At 42.3% G+C, this 19,654-nt stretch overlaps 1 protein-coding gene across 1 annotated transcript; it reads right to left on the reverse strand.

Annotated features, from left to right (window-relative positions):
- Nucleotides 1-1,029: 1,029 nt before the first annotated feature.
- LOC106604638 (beta-1,4-galactosyltransferase 1) lies at nt 1,030-18,730 on the reverse strand. The gene is made up of 6 exons (XM_014199477.2): nt 17,450-18,730; nt 15,971-16,206; nt 8,064-8,251; nt 5,940-6,062; nt 4,378-4,482; nt 1,030-3,710 (listed from the first exon to the last, which is right to left on the reverse strand). The coding sequence occupies exons 1-6, from the start codon at nt 17,745-17,747 to the stop codon at nt 3,578-3,580; spliced, it is 1,083 nt and encodes a 360-aa protein (XP_014054952.1). The 5' UTR covers nt 17,748-18,730; the 3' UTR covers nt 1,030-3,577.
- Nucleotides 18,731-19,654: the final 924 nt, after the last annotated feature.

The following is a 19,654-nucleotide window of genomic DNA, read 5'->3' on the forward strand; positions in this document are numbered from 1 at the left end:
ACAAGTATCTGTGGGGGAGGAAATGAACAAATATGGGTCAATCCGTGGCACAAGTTAGCAGTTAACTTATGAGAAAGGAAATCCACTCAGCTAGGTATTTATTTAGATGTGTCATTAACCTAAATTCCCTTCCTTTAGAATCCCTGATACAAAAACATAATGGAATGTGGCAAGTGTCATAGTGAGCTGGAAACCTACCCAGTCCATTCATATATCAGTGGTCATGAAGGACACAGCCTATACTACAGAACAGGTGGCAGCAGCAGCTATGTCTATTACCTGGGGCAGTTCATGTCGGCTCCCTCGGCCCATTCTCTGGAGCAGTCGGAGCCTCGGTTTCTGCAGGGCCCTTAAGACCTGAGCCAGACTGACTTCCAGATCTCTCCTACGCTGCTCCGAGTCCAGGAGGCCCTGAAGGTCAACCGTCCCAGGTTGGGTGAGTCGAAGCCAGCCAGGTGGCATATCGTCCACGGGGTTGTATAGTGGAAAAGACTTTGGCCTCTGCTGCCAACCTGTCAAAACCCCTGCCCTCCAAATCACTGCAGTGTTCACGACACCACCTACGGTTAACAGCTTCAAGCTGGTTGTCTCAACTCAAAAAACTGCATGAGTGAGACTGATGCAACGATGAAGCAGTAGTTACCTCTTACCTGGACATGGTTTTTTTTCTTCACTAAATAAAATGTAGAAAGCAGTTGGCTTGTCTTTATTTTAAAAAGTACAGAGGGCTACTCTGCCCGCCCCTACACCTTTGTCCCGTCAAGTATCCCATTGCTCTGTGCAGAGGACACTACTGGCCAGTTCCAACACTGAACATTAACCAAGAGGGCACTTAGAGTTTAGCTGGCTGACCCAAGGCTTGGACAAAAATAATGGTGTGAGGGGACTTTTAGGGCCAGCTTCCCAGGCACAGATTAATCTTCTCAATGGAGACTTCATTCATTAGGGCTTGATCTGTGTCATGGAAACCACCCCCTAAGTCCTCGACCCATGTTAATGAATGAGAAGACGTTTACTTAAATACCTAAATAGATTATTATTATTTTTTAATCGACACAAAAACATTGCTGCAAGTCAGTATACATTTTTGAATGAAAATGTGGAGCCAGCAAAAGATTTACAAAGACACGCATTTGTAGAAATCACAAGCATACATGCACACATTGAATCATAATGGAAAACATGAAGAGAAAAAGGAAGAACAGAGTGATGAAGCCTTGCAGATTAGCCAGCTAACTTTTGTAAAACAAACTGAATTCACACTTGACATACAAAATGCTGGCTCTCAATAAAGGCCATTGTCTATGGGAGGTACACAACCTGGCTTTAGCCAACCTATAAAGACCTTAGTTTTCAACCCTGAAAGAGCCTTTGGGTGGATTGAGAAAATTATATAAAATGGTATGCATTACACATAATGCATCCCTGCATGCAAGGCATCTCCCATGTCTTTAGAGAGTTTGTGTGTGGCTACCAGACAGAGTGAGGAGGTATGTGGTGATGAGGCCTTTAAGATATACTCAAGGTGGCAACCACTCCAAATTTAGAGTATAGAAATGTGTTGCATGGAGCTGACACAATCCTCCACTCGCCATGATTGTACATTGTGCTTATTCTATATAAAGGATTTCTATACGCAACGTTCCACCATAGTTGAAGAAGCCCCCGATATTGGGTTTCCTGGCCGAGCCCATAAGGCTTACAGCTTGAAGAGGAACCCAGTGACATCACGACCATTCTCTACTTTATAGTGGAAACTATAGGCTGCGTGTGTGTACATATAGCTTGGCTGCTTCATTGGAACATTTACTACAGAATGTACAGTAGGCAGCCAACTATTGTCCAGTATCTGGGAAAACACTTTTGGGAAACAGCTGGGGAATTACTGACTATGCTTCAGAGCTTAATGTAAACTCATCCCTCCTACTAAAAATGGTCCAAGGTCCATTGTATAGTATTGTCTCTAAAGTTGAGGTCAGTAACCGAAAGGTCACTGGTTGGAATCCCCGAGCCAAATACGTGAAAACTCTGTCAATGTGCGTTTGAGCAAGACACTTAACCCTAATTGCTCCTGTAAGTCACTCTGGATAAGAGTGTCTGCTAAATGATTAAAATGTCAATATAAAAATGTTGACCAATTAATTTATATTTTCAAGTTTATTTGGGTAAGGCAGAAATGGCAGTCATTTTATAGATTCTCCAGACACCAGCACTGATATAATTAAGAAGCAATCAGGAGAGGAATGGCAAACATGTAAGCTTAAGTATGGACAGCACAATTATTCTGGTCCATCCAGTCAGAAATCATAATGGCTTTTTTCCCTCAAGATTGAGTTACTAACTTTACTTGTGCAACGTCATGCCCCAAAGCTTACAAGCTTGAGTCATTTTCACTGTATGAGGGATCTATAAAGTACCTGTGAGGAAGACATGGTGACCGTCCAGTTTAAGAACATGCGGATGTCTTTAAGGTATTGATTACTACGTATTGAGGACACAAAATGCTTGTTTTTCTAACCCTCACACTTCCTTAGACATACACGGACTACAAGAGGATCCTTTTCAGCATAGAACCCACTCTCTTAGACCAACACAAACAAAGTAGAACGCCAGCCACTCGTGACAGACAACAGCATAGTAGCATTTTACCTCAGGGCGCACACACAACACCACCAGGCAAATACATTCAGGTACCTATTTTCCACCAGGGAGAGGCCTCCTTAGAGGCTACCTGGAATGGTGCTCTTCACAGGGAAGGGTGCTTCAGCGGAGACACTTTCAAGATAGTTCAAATACCCTTAAGGACCCCTTCTCTAATATAACTATCATGGGATTTGGACTTTTAAACAACCTATTTTTGGAGTTCTAGGCCCTTTGATGCTCCATCAAAAGGTTGTGAACGTACCAAAAGTACAACAAATCTTAAGATCATTGTTTGGTTGCCTTTGAACAAAAAAAAGTGACTTGGTTTGTTAATGAACCTCAAATTGTAGAGTTCCATCTTTGGCCTGAGCACTTGGCATTGAATGGGTTGAAACCCTGCTCGATCAGCAAAGGCATCAAAAGGAATAGCAATACATCTCCCAAAAGTGACAGAAAACTACGATGATGCCAAAACGACAACATCAACAGTACTGGAAAGAAATAGACATACAAGAAAATTAATTATTTGAGAGTCCCCGACGCATAGGACAATCAATTAATCATTTCACAACCCCCCCCCTCAAGACAAAATGGCTCACAAAGGACATTGACGCAGCAGCAATCTTCAAAAAGAGAGAGAGGAGTACGTACAAGCCCAATAGGAAACCAACAGTGTGTCAATGTACTGAATGTCAACGGTCATTCCTGGTGTCAATGATTTATGGATCCTATGAAGAAAAAGCTGGAATCCCAGTTCAATTCACCATCGGATGTGCAAAGGCCGAAAATAAAGGGAACATTTGTTTGCTGATCAGATCAGTCATTCTCTGTAGTCCAAAGAGTCCAAGGCATATCATTATTTATAATGTCAAGGCACATTTGGTTACCGCATCCACCACAGGTTGTCAAGGCTGTTCATGTTTTATTGGTTCTCTCAGTCTTTTTTTCCCACGTCCACAGTAATTTTGGTGTATAATTGATCCTTCTCCACTTTGACCACTTTGTACGACAGGGTTTTGATGCCGTCTTTGTTCATTGTCTCCCTGGTGTGGGCGATACGGTCGAACCTGGAACGAAAAACCACAGTTCAACCACAATTCAATATCGCGGTTTAGGAACCATGTCTTTTGTTTATTACGGTGTAGCCTATGGCAAACATCTCTTTTGGATTTCACAACAACCGTCACCTGATTAAACATAAAACTACACGACAATCAAACAAATCAAAGTGCTATAGGGAAACGTAATCTACTATACACTAATGTAATATCTACATAGTGACTTCAATAGAGATGAAGGATTAAGTGGCTTATCACTGCAGCTTCGCGTGATAATAAACACATTGCATGCCAATGTTTTCCCAGACTTTTATATTCTATTAAGTTTGCATCGGTACGGAGAAGAAAGTCCAAGTTCAGAAAGTCAGCCAGCGTTAGTGAGAAATGACGTCAAGGGGAACAGTAGCGAGTGAATTAATCCTTGTATGGAGAAGGAAAGGAGAGCCTGGGGAGGGTTTGTTCCATCCCTTCTGATCTCCTTTACAGATCTAACAGAGCTGGATAGGTGAAAGCAATATAGCTGAAACTAGGTGGACCAAACGCTTACTCCTATCAAATCCAGTTTGGCTATATTCATGTGAAAGGAAGTGAATGAAGACAGAGGCGGTACCATTATAGATTGAAATGCCGCCCCTGAGCATCATGCAGGAGTACTGTTCACAAGGGGGAACCTCACCTCTGAGGGTTGTCTTCGTTCCCACCGTCCCGGTTGTGGCGGATCATCTTGCATTTCCCCACGGCGCCGCTGGGCCGTGAGATGGTCATCCCCTTGGAGCTCAGCCTGTTAAAAGACAGCAGCAACATGCGTCAGAACCCCCGTCTAACTAAAACACTGGACCGCAGTTGCAAAAAAGTTTTGCTCTGAGGAGAAAATCTGCACTTTTTTTTTTTACACTAGTGAAATAAACATAAGAGGTAAAATAAAAGTAGGATAGATGTGAAAGGGAGTAAAACAAGTTCTTTGATTTTCATTCAGTTGCCTCTGGAAGAGATGCAAATTGGCCTTGCTTATTACATAACAGTTCACATTTGTGTAGCTGACACAGCTACAAAAGCTTCCCGAACGCCGTGAATAACATTGATCGTCTCTGGAAACGTCCAGTCTGCCAGTTTACAGTTTCACAATAAAAATGGATGAGGTGAATTATAAACCAACCCCTACTAAGACCTACGAAAAGCAGAAGAGACAAAAACACATCTTAACACCTCGAGCAGTGGGGCATTCAACACTAAGTGTGGAGTTGTTCTTTAATTCAGTTTGGCTGGTCTATAGAGCAAGTATAGGGTTACACATGGCTCAAAAGACACAGGTTAACAAGGCACAGTATATGTTTTGTAGAGCTAATTTAATGCCAAATCCAGCAAAGCTTGGATCACACTACTGAACAAAACTGGCTCTGGAACAGGAGATACTGTAAATTAAGTTAAACAAAGAGAAACATGCATCTCTTTTCACAAAGTACCAGGAGTTGGAACTGGTTCAGGGAACAAAACCGTAAAACTGAATTTTTCACGGAACAGAAACGGGAAGAAAGTGATGCATACTGTTATTTTAAAAAGCATGTTAACCAGTTGATAACGTTATTTTACGTTCCAGAAAAAAAACTAGCCGCAAAATCTTTGCCAGTGTTTAGGCTACCTGCGATGCCTAGGCTAATGTACTAACGTTACAAGTGTGATTCAGAAGATGGAGAGATTTTTAATTCGCTAGAGAAAAATGGATTAACTTCAACGCTAGTTAAGGATACTATAGGCCTAGTTATCACGTTGGATTTAACTACAAAAAGGTAGTGGTGCCGCTCGAACAGTTCGAACAGTCACAGAACAAAAATATTTATGGTTCCAATCCCTGCAAAGTACCCTATTAGTCTTATTTCAGGAAATGTCAGCCTGGGTCTGAAGGAGCCATAACTCTTTCAAAACCACACATTTCTCTTTTAACACATTAACATTTCCTTCAAGAGCAAATGGTGGTAGTGGCATACAAAGGCACTCTCGGGGACAAGTTGGAACAATGCTGACGAGTGTCACTGACGAGTGACAAGAACTAGGCCTATGTTACTATGTGATGGGGCTTCGACACTGAACAAGAAAACTGTTTCATGTGAAACCTTAGCTAACACTTTACCCAATAAATATGAATTATGTGGAGTCGTATTTCTTGCTGTCCTGCTGCTGACTTTTACATGGAGTCCTAATACGCCACAGACGTTAGTCTGTGGGTGTGCGGACTCTGACCTGTTGAAAATGTCGTCGTCCTCCCCTCCCCAGCCCCAGTAGTTGTTGGGGAAGCCGTTGATCTTGAGGAACTGCTCCTTGCTCATTGACGACACACCCCCAAAATACTGGTTGTACGGCAACCTGAGAGAGAAAGAGAGACAGAGAGAGCAGGAGAGAGAAAGATAAATAAATACATGGTGTACTTCGAGTTTAAACAGCTCTCAAATGAAGGGGTCAAGGACTTGGGACCCGACAGAAATTGCAGTCAGTGGTTATGTTCCAGGAAAGAAGTATATGCCTACAAGATGCGGTGCTGCAGAAAAACCCTCTTCCTCTATGCGTCACTGCCTTCTGTAAGTTACATGCTGGCTCTCTGTACACTGTGTACTGTAGGGCCACGTGTAGCTGAGAAACTGAGGCTCCCTGGTTTAGCCTTGCCTCATTTTCTGGTTGATTTTGGACACTAAGAGTTATCCTTGGCTATGACGCGATTCTTTAAATCCCATGGCTAACATTGGAAAGGTCGCCACAATGAAGAAAATCTAATGAAAAGAGAGAAAAAAAAACATTCATCCATTGTGGGATTTAGTCACCGAACAAGGGGAGCTTGGCGTCGCTCCTTGAGCTGGACTTTCCTGCCCAAAGCCTGCTGGATATTCCATCCGGATGCTCTGTGAGCTGCATGCCCCTGGAGGAACATGACACAGTGACAGGACACAAGCTGTTGTGTGTGTGCAACACGGAGGAATTTGGTGACAGGACACCCATAAAAGCCCAGTTAGAAGCTGAGAGACCTGTTCTATGACCTGTACACAGGGCGCACTATGACGTCACATCTGGGACCAGCTTACTTTACTAATCTAAATCTTAAAATCAGAAGCAGACAACGGAGAGAAACTGACTGTAGATCAGCGCCTAGCCTAGCATAAGCCCTACAGCTGTGTAGGCCCAGAGCTGTGTAGGCCCAGAGCTGTGTATCAGAAGAGAAGCTCCCAAATCACTTTATCAAACACAAAGACAGCCTGTAGCCTCACAAGAGCCCTTCCCTGTCTGACGTGTTACACGTGTAGAGCAACAGCTAAACCAACTGGAGTTTGCGCCACAGGTCACTGGACGCCACAAAGCAGAAAACAGTTCAAAACCGTGCGACACTCACAGCATTGCCACCTAAGGCTAAAATGATTAGCATTTAAGCCATTGTGACAGCTGACCTTTGAAGCCAGTACTGCTCATGTGAGCACGTTGTATTAGGCAGGCTATTCAACACACGACTCGAGGCAAATAAAGTCCCAGCAGCTAATGGGGATCCATAATAAATACAAATAAGCAACAGTTCACTACTAGTGTAACTAGATTTAGGGCCTAATTCAAATGACATGTCAAGCTCTTTCCAACACCGCCTATTGCGTTAGCGATCTAAATGCTTGCTTGTCTTACCGACAGAGGTAAGGAGAAACAAGCCTTTGTGCATTTAATATGTTATTCCTTTGGCATGTGATACTTTACCCATAGCCTTATCTTTCTAGCCTTATTCTTGGCTAATCTTTTACAGAACCTGGTTAGGATCAGTCACGTGATCAATAAGGAAGAAGGCAATCATCACCAACCATAAAATATCCTTCATAATTACATCCCCACCCCATGGGGAATGTGGTAGTCAATCACTAAAACCCAGTGAAGGGCTTGGTTTGAAATGCCCACAGCAAACACCTATAGACAGCTACTGAGGTAAAGACAGGCAGAACCAGAAACTCAACAACAAAACAAAAGGCAAAAGTCCATTTTCAATAGGCAACATCAAGCAAAGTCTACCGTTAGCTCTCTGTAACCGCAGTGGTAATTCAGCAGTAAATTGGTTGAAGTGAGTGACACGGATAGAACATCATGGAATCCACAGGTGCTCTTTAAGCTTTTATGTGGCCACTCCTACTAACATTTGTGTCTGTCCTATGTCTGCGCAGTGGACTGGGGAGAGGCTGAAACCGCCGTGGACTGGGGAGAGGCTGAAACCGCCGTGGACTGGGGAGAGGCTGAAACCGCCGTGGACTGGGGAGAGGCTGAAACCGCCGTGGACTGGGGAGAGGCTGAAACCGCCGTGGACTGGGGAGAATGCCTGGTCATCTGTGGGAGGAGTTGACTTACTTGAAGCCAAACTTGTCCATGGAGACAGACAGGTGCCTGGGCTGGCTGAAGCACTTGTAGGTGTTGCGGTCGTCCATGGGGATGAGGTCCACATCGCTGAAAACAAAGCAGCCGTAGTCGTACTCCTTCAGGGCCTCTGTGTAGCCAACGTTAAGGAGCTTGGCACGGTTAAAGATCTCATCACCGTCCTAGAGAGTGAAAGGAGAGAATATGGGTTTAGAATGGGAAGGTGAATCGTGTAAATCTAAATAGTTATTTTTGAGGGTCTAGACAGGAGTAAGCAACTCTGGTCCTCGTTGTTTGGCCACCCATGTCTAATTGGACTAAAGTGTACACCAGAACCAAGGCTAAACTAAACCATCCAGAGGGCTATCTATTACAATGTGATTGGGAATACAAAAACGTGTCAGAGACTGAGCACTAGATGCTACAAACATCCTACACTGAAGTTTGGAGAGAAAAGTACCAGACTTGTGTAGCTAGTTGGTTTGGACAACTGAAAAACATTGGTGTATACAGTACAGGACTTTGAGTCGTTGGTCTTTGATGACGTTATGTTGGCATCTTCTTGTTCGCTGGAAAACATGCATTTACCCTTAATATCAAGAGTACGTGCACGTACAAACTTGAAATTCATATTCTGTGTTGCTGATGCAGGGTCATCAAAGCTTTGCAGGCCCAGCTCTTTGTGGCTTCGTGTAGCTGTTACGCTAGGTCTTTTCAAGGGTGTATAATCAACAGATTCGAATACAATTTAATAGCGCAAAAAATGTGTCAGTGGCATTTTAGGAGCTTATGGATTGTGACCGCTACATGTAGAGTGAATGTAACTAGAGACAGAATTCTAATGGGAAGGAGAGAATTTTCTCCAAGGTGTAGGATAATTATTATGACTCAAAAACAAAGGAATGCTGATGGACATGGATAGGTAAATCTGGGAGACAACCATTTCCCATTTTGAAACTTAAAGCAGTAATCGAGTTTCAGCAGTTCTCGTCTTATAATCATTGGCCTAGCTTAATGAAAAAAAGGGGGGGACAAAATATCCTTAAATTGGGGGATTGAATGACAGAATATCATATTGTAGTCTGTACAGGCTTTTACACTTAAGCCAACATATTCTGGGCGCTTTTCAGGGCTGGCATGTCATCCACTACTTGTTGGGTGGGTATTTTTATTCTCTTTTTGTGTTCTCTGGCTGCATACATGGTCAGTTACCAGGGATAATGTTCGTCAGTGTCCTGGGATGATTCTCTGTGCGGTGTCCTTTGGCAACAACAAAAAAACGGGAGCATCGTGTTCTGTGTCAATGTGCCTTCAATGTGGGCGGAGTGACTTTCAAATGGACACGTCTCATATATCACTGGCTTTATCTGATGGTCCTCCTGAAAAAGTTCAGCTTGAATACCCATAGAACCAAAAGTGTCTAAAATACTCAAAATGGAGGTAGATGAAACCTAACAACATGCAATCGAAAAACAAGGACTGAGGTTCTCAAATTAAAGAATAGTGTGGCTAGTGTTTTAATAAAAACATGTATTTTTATTTTTAAAACGACAACAATCTAAAAAGAACAGGAAAATGAGGAGGGGGGTCTGGATGCCACAAAGCAGCGAAGTTCAAGTCATCTGAAGAGGCGTTCCAACCCTTGGACAATTGATTCAATGTTCAGTAGTGTTCTCTGCTGATGCACTTTCCCGTCAGTCACACGTCACACATTGTGGTGATATGAGACAGACATGTACACTGATTGAAATAAATGCATTAACATCTGCTACGGTCTGAAATAAATATCCGCTAAGGAGGTCTGTGAGTGTGTTTATGGGAGTGAGTGTGTGTTTTTTTTTTTCTTCCACCAAGTGATGCATCCCTCTCTCCTCCAGTGCATGACAGCTTCACCTGTATACAGGATGTGGATCATTTGCAAAGATGGAAACAAGCAAGTGAAGAAGACAGCATGAGACTAAAATAGATCTCTAATTCAATGAGACAGAGAGAGAAAGTAATCCCATATTACCAGTAGAACCCCTCAGCCCATGGGATCACGCAATTGGCCAGAGCAAGCTGGGGGCCGGTCTCACCTCTTGCAGCGACCACAGCCATTGGCCAGATACGCCTGACATGCAAAAGGACGGCGGTTTGAGCAAGGGGCCAGGGAAAGGAGGAAATAAAACAAGGGAGGAAAAGATAGGAAAGGCTAGGAGAAATAGGAGAGAAGAGAGAAACAAAGACTGAGTAGAATTTCAACAAAGACCCCATAATTGTGTTTAACAGCATTGAACGGCCTTCTAGCAAATGGAAAAAGTCAGATTGGCCCATTAGTATAAAAGCAGCCATTAAAGCTTATTTTCTTTGCAGCGGACACCAATTTGCTACCTGTGCAGGAGACTGGAGTGGAGCATACTTAAAAAAAAAAATATATATATATATATATATATATATAAAAAAAAAAGCTATATGCTGAAATAGAACCATGTATTTACTGCGTATAGCCTAGGTGTAGCGTTCACCCTACAACATGCTGGTTTCCCACACTTTACCTGTTAGTGGGTGGGAGGCAATAGACTCATGTCCTGGCATGAGACCTGAAAGAGAAGTTACGCCTTCAAGCTAAAACCCAGTACTGGCCTCGCAAGTGCCAATAGTGCCTACATCTGCAAAGAATCATGTCCTTAAATGGACCATTGAACTACACCGTACTGATACACATTTTTTTTTATCCAATAGGAATAGATTTAATCTACAACATGGCCCTTTACGCTAGCATTAACTTTGGTTGTCAATAAAATGTTCAAAAGTTACTTTGCTTTAACCCAGAGCGTTGATGACTTGAAGGATATTGAGAAGAATGGATATCGTTATCCTACGTTAAGGTCAGCCTTTGCGTGAAATGGGATTAGGTGACCCAATAACTACTACATTTTCACCTTGTCAACTCTGGGCTCTGCAGTGGCATTCATACTACAGTTTGTCCTTTTGCCAGATTGATTTCCAAATACACTCAAGGCCAACTTTAGTATTCCCATAAGTCAATAAATCCCCACACCTGTGAGAATTCAGTCTAACTACTTACAGCATCACCTCACACACACACAAAACAAGTTTCTGCCCATTTGCCTGTGGCCTCATGTTTAGAGATTTCTACAAATGGGGAGATAGTCAGTGAGAGATGGAGAGACAGAACCTCATTTTAGGCAGGAAAGCTCTCACTTCATGAAACCAAAGTGTTTTAGGTGGCACCACTCAGGCTAATGATTGCCATTGATAATGACCATCAACACTGGCCAGTTTGTAGCTAGGCTACTTGTCAAAACAGAGTAGCCAACTTGTGGCACTAAGTGCTTATCATGATCACTAGTCATCGGTAGCCATACAAATGGCGTGATGTCTACGGTCAACTTGTCCGTTTTCATGCAAAGGTTTTATATACACCAAATGGCCAAAAGTATGTGGACACGCCTTGAAATTAGTGGATTTGGCTATTTTAGCCACACCCATGGCTGACAGGTGTATAAAATGGAGTACACAGCCATACAATCTCCATAGACAAACATTGGCAGTAGAATGGCCTTACTGAAGTTCTCAGTGACTTTCAACGTGGCACCGTAATTTCCAACAAGTCAGTTCGTAAAATTTATGCCCAGCTAGAGCTTTCCCGGTCAACTGTAAGTGCTGTTATTGTGAAGTGGAAACATCTAGGAGCAACAATGACTCAGCCGTGAAGTGGTAGGCCACACAAGCTCACCGAACAGGACCGAAGAGTGCTGATGCAACAGAAGACAAATTATTTTTACGCACAACACTCACTACCACTGCAGCATCAGCACAAGAACTGTTCATCAGGAGCTTCATGAAATGGGTTTCCATGGCCGAGCAGCCACACTCATGCCTAAGATCACCATGCACAATGCTAAGCGTCAGCTTGAGTGGTGTAAAGCTCACTGCCATTGGACTCTGGAGCAGTGGAAATGTGTTCTCTGGAGTGATGAATCACGCTTCACCATCTGGCAGCCCGACGGACAAATTTGGGTTTGGCGGATGACAGGAGAACGCTATCTGCCTGTGCCAACTGTAAAGTTTGGTGGAGGAGGAATAATGGTCTGGTGTTGTTTTTCATGGTTCGGGCTAGGCACCTTAGTTCCAGTGAAGGGAAATCTTAATGCTACAGCATACAATGCCATTCTAGACGATTCTGTGCTTCTAACTTAGAGGCAATAGTTTGGGAAAGGCCCTTCCTGTTTCATCGTGACAATGCCCCCATGCACAGAGTGAGGTCCATACAAAAGTGGTTTGTTGAGATCGGTGTGGAAGAACCTGACTTGCCTGCACAGAGCCCTGTCCTCAACCCCATCGAACACCTTTGGGATGAATTGGAATGCCGACTGCGAGTCAGGCTTAATCGCCCAACATCAGTGCCCGACCTCACTAATGTTATTGTGGCTGAATGGAAGCAAGTCCCGCAGCAATGTTCCAACATCCAGTGGAAAGCCTTCCCAGAAGAGTGGAGGCTGTTATAGCAGCAAAGGGGGAGGGGGGAACCAATGCCCATGATTTTGGAATTAGGTGTTCGACGAGCAGGTTTCCACATACTTTTGGGCAAGTAGTGTAAGTAGATGCACCGCTAAACAATAAAATGGGCCTACTTGATTGCAATAAAAAGCCCAAATTAGGCCTACTGATCGTTTTTACATCTGGAAAAGACAGGATTTTTTGTACCCAGGCCAGGTTCCCCAAATGTTGTGCATTCACGTTTAAGTACAACCCTTATTGAATTCTTCCATTTGTTATCTGTAACCAAGTCTATACACTTTGAGTACATAAAAAGAGCTTTCTTTTAATAAAGGATCTTGATGAAAAGAAACAGGAATGTGTGAGGATAAAAAGAGCATTCCAGACAGGATTGTTCTCTCAGGTCTTTAAAGTGACAGAGATAGCCCCGTCTGAAAGCCACTGTATTTTGTGCCATGTCCATTGGTGTTCAGTGCTAGTTTGACGATAGAGAGCATGAGTCTCTTGGCTGTGCAAACACCATGAATAAATAAAGGAAATTGCTGATGGACAAAGAACAGACGCAGAGACAAATACTGGCACTACGTTGCCAGATCTGATTTCTTTCCCCATAGATGGGAACAAAGGATTAGGCCTACTGCGAATTGTAGGAGTTCTTTAAAGAAGGGAGGCAAGAGTTATTTGGACGCTTGCCTACTTTTTCCTCTCGACTAAAGCAAGAAATTCCTTTATGGAAAACAGACATTTGGGCAATTCCACAGTAACGGAATTACACCGAGACGCCAATTTTTCCACTTTAAAATGTATGCCAAACAAAAATCATTCCTTTCAAAGTTCAACAAACCATACAAATCTATGCGCAATGACTACTTTGAACAATTTAAACCGTAAAAAAATACACGCACACAACCGGTCAAAAGTTTTAGAACACCTACTCATTCAATGGATTCTTTATTTTTACATTCTAGAACAATAGTGAGGACATCAAAACTATGAAATAACACATATGGAATCATGTAGTAACCAAAAGTGTTAAACAAATCAAAATATATTTTATATTTGAGATTCTTCCAATTGCCACCCTTTGCCTTGATGACAGCTTTGCACACTTGACATTCTCTCAACCAGCTTCATGAGATAGTCACCTGGAATGCATTTCAATTAACAGGTGGGCCTTTTTTATTTAACCAGGCAAGTCAGTTTCTTATTTACAATGACGGCCTACGCCGGCCAAACCCGGAGAGTTGCAAAGAAAAAGCCATTTCTCAGACTGGCCAATAAAAAGAAAAGAACAGTCACTGGACAGAGGAACTCTGCCTAGAAGGCCAGCATCCCGGAGTTGCCTCTTCACTGTTGACGTTGAGACTGGTGTTTTGCGGGTACTATTTAATGAAGCTGCCAGTTGAGGACTTGTGAGGCATTCATTTCTCAAACTAGACACTAATGTACTTGTCCTCTTGTTCAGATGTGCAACGGGGCCTCCTGCTCCTCTTTCTATTCTGGTTAGAGACAGTTTGCGCTGTTCTGTTAAGGGAGTAGTACGAGATCTTCAGTTTCTTGGCAATTTCTCACATGGAATAGCCTTCATTTCTCAGAACAAGAATAGACTGATGAGTTTTGGAAGAAAGGTCTTTGTTTCTGGCCATTTTGAGCCTGTAGTCAAACCCACAAATGCTGATACTCCAGATACTCAACTAGTCTAAAGGCCAGTTTTATTGCTTCTTTAAATCAGAACAGTTTTCAGCTGTGCTATCATAATTGCAAAAGGGTTTTCTAATGATCAATTAGCCTTTTAAAATGATAAACTTGGATTAGCTAACACAACGTGCAATTGGAACACAGGAGTGATGTTTGCTGATAATGGGCCTCTGTACGCCTATGTAGATATTCCACAAAAAATCAGCTGTTTCCAGCCACAATAGTAATTTCCAACATTAACAATGTCTACACTGTATTTCTGATCAATTTGATATTATTTTAATGGACAATTTTTTGGGGGCTTTTCTTTCAAAAACAAGGACATTTCTAAGTGATGCCATCTTTTGAACAGTGGTGTACATTTACTGGACAGAATTACAATAAAATCTCCCTCAGTTTTTATTGTTACCAAACTTTGATAGGAAAAACTGTGCAGATACAATGTGTTTTTGTAAAATTGTCAGTGGAAAGTATTGAAAGTGTAGTCCTTGTGCATGGAGTTGTATTGTTTGTTAAACCTTGAAATCAATGGTTTTTCTTTGGCATACATTTTAAAGTGAAAAATCTGAGTCTCAGCGTAAACCGTTACCATGGAATTGCCCATATGTCTCTGTCCCAGAAGAGTTACTCAACAAGAAAACAAATCTACCAGTACATCTCTCAACTAGTCACTGGGCAACTGCCATTACAGCCTGTCATTTGGGAGCTTGATGCCATTTTCTTTTTACATAGCCTAGGCTAACACGTAAAAAACAAACCCAAATAAAATATGGCAAAAGTACCTGTACTTGTGGTTTACCATACCAGTAAACTCTAGCTATCCTATATTGGAAATATACTGACCACGTGTTTGTTTCATGCATTAAAACCACCTAATTTAAAGGGGCACTGCCTGCACTAAGATTTGCTCACTGGTTAAAATCTTACTGCATTTCCCACTACTAGTGCTGAGTGATTAGCGCTTTTTGAAGTCGGTTTGATTATTTAAAAAATAATGTATTAAAAAAATAACTGTTACATTAAAAGCACTATGCATTATGTGGGCTGAATGCTGTAACAGAATAAAACAATTAATACAAGTCCAATGATAGTAGTGACTGCCCATTACTGTTTACTAACCATTAATTCACATTACTTTAGTAATAGGTTTCAGTTGTGTATAACATTTGTTTTATTTGATGACTATTATTTCATTCCAAGTCACCATCTCACCTCTATAGAGCGGCTGCCTATGCTGTCTGACAAAATCACTATACTGTAGTTCTTCAAAGTAAAAAAAGGCATACCTTTAAGACTGCTGAATACCAAGTATCAATCACTTAGATCATGCATTAAGGCAGTGATACCTCGCAAAGAAACAGCTACTCTTTAGATCACCTCACAATCGTGCATTGTTCCCTCTTCCATAGCAGTCGTAAAAGAAACACAGACCGGACAAGTAGATGAGCAATGGATTATGGTCATTGTAGTTAATTACCATGTTTTATGGACTATGTAGAATATTGGCCTGTTGGAAATAACAACTGCCTACTACATTGCAGTTCAGGCTTGATTTGATTTGATTTATCTCCAGAGAAACTGCAATGTGCGCATTGAGCTCACAGAAAAAACTAACAAAATGGAATTCCAATAATCACTCAGCACTACCAACTACTCCACACAGGCAGACAGAGAGCAGACAGGGGCCGGGAAGGACTCACCTGGTTGATAACGTAGATGCCGTAGTCCAGCTGCTGGCGCTGAAGGATGGGATGGAGGTAGTACAGCCAGAACTTGAGGTGCTCGTCGCGGTTGCGGAAAGGGATGATGATAGCCACCTTCTGGAGGGCCACACAGTCTTTGGGCTTGAAGCGCCCCCCATTCTGAAGATTGGGGTTCTCCTTCCTCACCACATCAAGGCTGACTGGGTTAGAGAACTCAATTCGCAGTGGGCCCACTGGATGAGAACAGGAGAGAAGGGAAGTCTTATACAATTTTGTCAGGGCTCTCTATCTACAACAGCCCTGATAACTGATGATTTCAGTAGAGCCAATGGAAATAGCATGTAAAATCTGTTAATATTGTAGACCTAATTTCCTATTGCAAGAAAATCCAGCCTAGTTCTCCAATCTCCTGCGACTGCCTTTTCTGCTGACAATAACCTCTCAGCTGTTTTATTATTGAACACAATAGTGTGGCTCCTATATGCCAGTGGCTTACACAAGTAGCTACAGTAGGTCAAATTACAAAAGCCATACAAAAAAATAACAGAAGGTTAAACTGCATATATGATGTAGTGAACTTATTGTATTGTTTTCTGTAATGTGACCTGGAGGTTGATGTTCCTAGACTGCATTGCTTTTCAATTCAATCTCCAAGTCAGCTGAGGGGAGAATGTGCACACCACTTTAATCCACCAATTCCCACCCAGCAGTCAGGGTTTTGTGGCAGAGCGACAGATCAGCTCGGGCCACAGCTGCATAAACCAATTTTTTAAACTTGAGCTATGAGAGAAGGCCTCTGAACAACAACAAACCTTTGTGGAAACAAGCAAAGCTGCTCATTCAAGAGCATTAGCAGTAGACCTATGCTATGCATTAATAATGTAAGTGTACCCGGTGTGAAATGGCTAGCTAGTTAGCGGGGACGACACTCGTTCTGAGACCTTGAAGTAGTTTTTGTGGAGCGATGGGTAACCGTGCTTCGAGGGTGACTTGTCGATTTGTGTAGAGGGTCCCTGGTTCGAGCCCAGGTAGAGGCGAGGAGAGGGACGGAAGCAAAACTGTTACATAAGGGTGTGGGCGTGTGGCCATAGATATACCTATTGTATGAATAAGTGAAATATCAAACCCTACAGGCTAAGTGGTCATAAAATAACTAAGACATGACTAACTGGTTATACTTGGCGCTTGTAGGTTGCATTAAGATACAGATTAAAGCGACATATGTAATGCAAACTCTACCCATTCCTCATCAGAGCAGATTAATGAATGACTGTGTCCGATTTACATGGTCAACAACTTTTATTCTTTGCTGATAAAAACCACTTTTGGCAAGACTACCAACCAGGCATCATATGACTATAAAACGTACCAGTGAGTCTACAGCATACGTCAGAAATATTGATTATGCAATGTTGATTAAATATTAGTTGCCATCGACTCGTTATTAGTTTTGGCAACACATTCATAGCTACTTACCAAGCAGTGGCGAAGTGTCAAGACATTTTACAAGTTCTTTGGTGAGTGTAGATGTCACGTTGTCTATAGAAAAGCGGTTCGTTTCAACCACGTCAGGTTTGGTGTCCTTTGATGTAGTTTGGTCATGCTTTTTCGCTGTGTTCGCTTGCTGATTTTGTGCAAACGAAAATTTTATATCTAACGACCTCACGTAAAAAATTAAAGTGACCGAAATATGGAGAAAACATAGAATGACGACCAATTTGCAAGTTCTATGGAGAACACTGAAATTCACAGTTGAATCCCGCATCATTAGCATGCTATGCTATGCTAAATCAGATACTGTAGCTAGTTAAATTGATAAACAAATCTAAAGTAGGTAACGTTGACGTTACAAAGTTGCAACACCATACCCAATTTCCACGGAAGTCACTGTCAACTAGCTACCGTTAGATAATTTGCTAGCTAGATGCTAACGGTACAATTGCTCATTTTCGCTCGAGACAACTTCAAGAAAAAGTTGACAGTTTTATCCTTTACCTTGCTTGTACTTTAGTCGTATTTCGTATAAGAAATTAGTTATCTGGTTGTAAAAGCCTCCCTCAAGTTAATACCAGCCATCACTGCTAACTGTCCCAAATTACTTAAAACTATTTAGCTAGCTTTATCAGGTGTTATCGCTAGGTAGTAAACTAACAGCAGCAAGTCCGAGGTGAGATTCTCGAAATGATTCGTTTCCCGTTATGTTAGCCAAATTGACTTCAACTAAACTCAAACACACATATCCGATGGTATAATGCTATTGTAATTAAAATATTAGCGTCCAGGATTAAAAAAGTAACGTCAGAGTTGTACAATTTGGAAACAAACTACGTAATCCCTCAGCCATTTCCTTGTGGAGACCCCAACATAAATTCGTGGCTAGTTCAAGTGACATCTTCCATGTGAACTGCAGCAGGGAGGAGTCTACCCTACGAAAAACTTCTTCTTCGATGAGGTTTAACGGCGGTTGGCATCCAATATGTTGCATTAACGCCACCTACTAGATAAACAAATACCCTACTATAACACTACACTCACAGAAAATTCTCAAAACAAATAAAATTAAAATAACACCACCCTACTCCACTATTTAAATCTATTTAGTCCTAACTCATGCCAACAACCTGAAAGGATGGGACATCACCACTTAACAGACCCTGTAACTCTTCTGATGTTAAGTCTTGCACACCCAAATAGCTCTCTGCAGCTGTCACCACAACCTCAAATTTCTGTGACTTATGTTCCATCCCTGTAGTACAGTTGATAACCATTGCTATAAATGCTAAAGATCCAACCTCACTAAAACATATATCACTTGTTGGCCTGTCCCTCTTTACTGGTACAGATCTACTACTCACACCACTCCTCTTAGGATCCCTCCCCCTTGACCCATCTTCCTCTACTTTCTTCACTGCCTCAGCATATGACAACTTCTGCACTACTCTCATCCTGGAAGCCTCAACCTGCCTCTCTCACACGGGACATTTCTGATCCCCAGCACCATGGGCACCTCGACAATTAACACATACCACTACTTTCCCTAATGCTACACATTCCTTTGTCTCATGCCCTTCTGCACACTTTTCACACCTAGGAACCTCCCTCCTACACACTGCTGCCACATGCCCATAAGCTTGACACCTGTAACAACGTAACGTATTCGGCACAAAAGCTCATGCAGTATAAGTTATATATCCTAACATCACTTTGTTGGGCAAAGACTCAACATCAAAACTCAAAAGAACAGACAATGACTTCAGTTTCACCACTCTCGCCACTCTGTCTCTGTCGCACCAAACGACGAGCATCACAAACACTGGGAATCTTCCCCTTCAGTTGGTCAACTTTTACATTTACTGCTACCCCAGTAATCACTCCTTTCAATGGCGCCCTTTTCTTGAGAGCGAAACAATTTACATTTCTTGCTCCCATTCGTTTAACACAGAGCTCCTTCTCTCAGCAGAAACACAAACAATTATCACAAGACCACTTCTGGTTACCCTCACCGATTCCACAGTACCCAACTCTGTTTTCACCCACCCTGAAACCACAAATGGATCAGCAATAAACTTCACTCCAACTGTCGCAGACTCATCTTTATCCTGACCCTCTGTGCAAGCCTCGGGCTCCGAGAACTTCACCACACCTACCACCTCCGATATTTTGCCCTCATTCACTTCCATT

The sequence above is a fragment of the Salmo salar genome, chromosome ssa05, assembly GCF_905237065.1.
Source record: "Salmo salar chromosome ssa05, Ssal_v3.1, whole genome shotgun sequence".
NCBI lineage: Eukaryota > Metazoa > Chordata > Actinopteri > Salmoniformes > Salmonidae > Salmo > Salmo salar.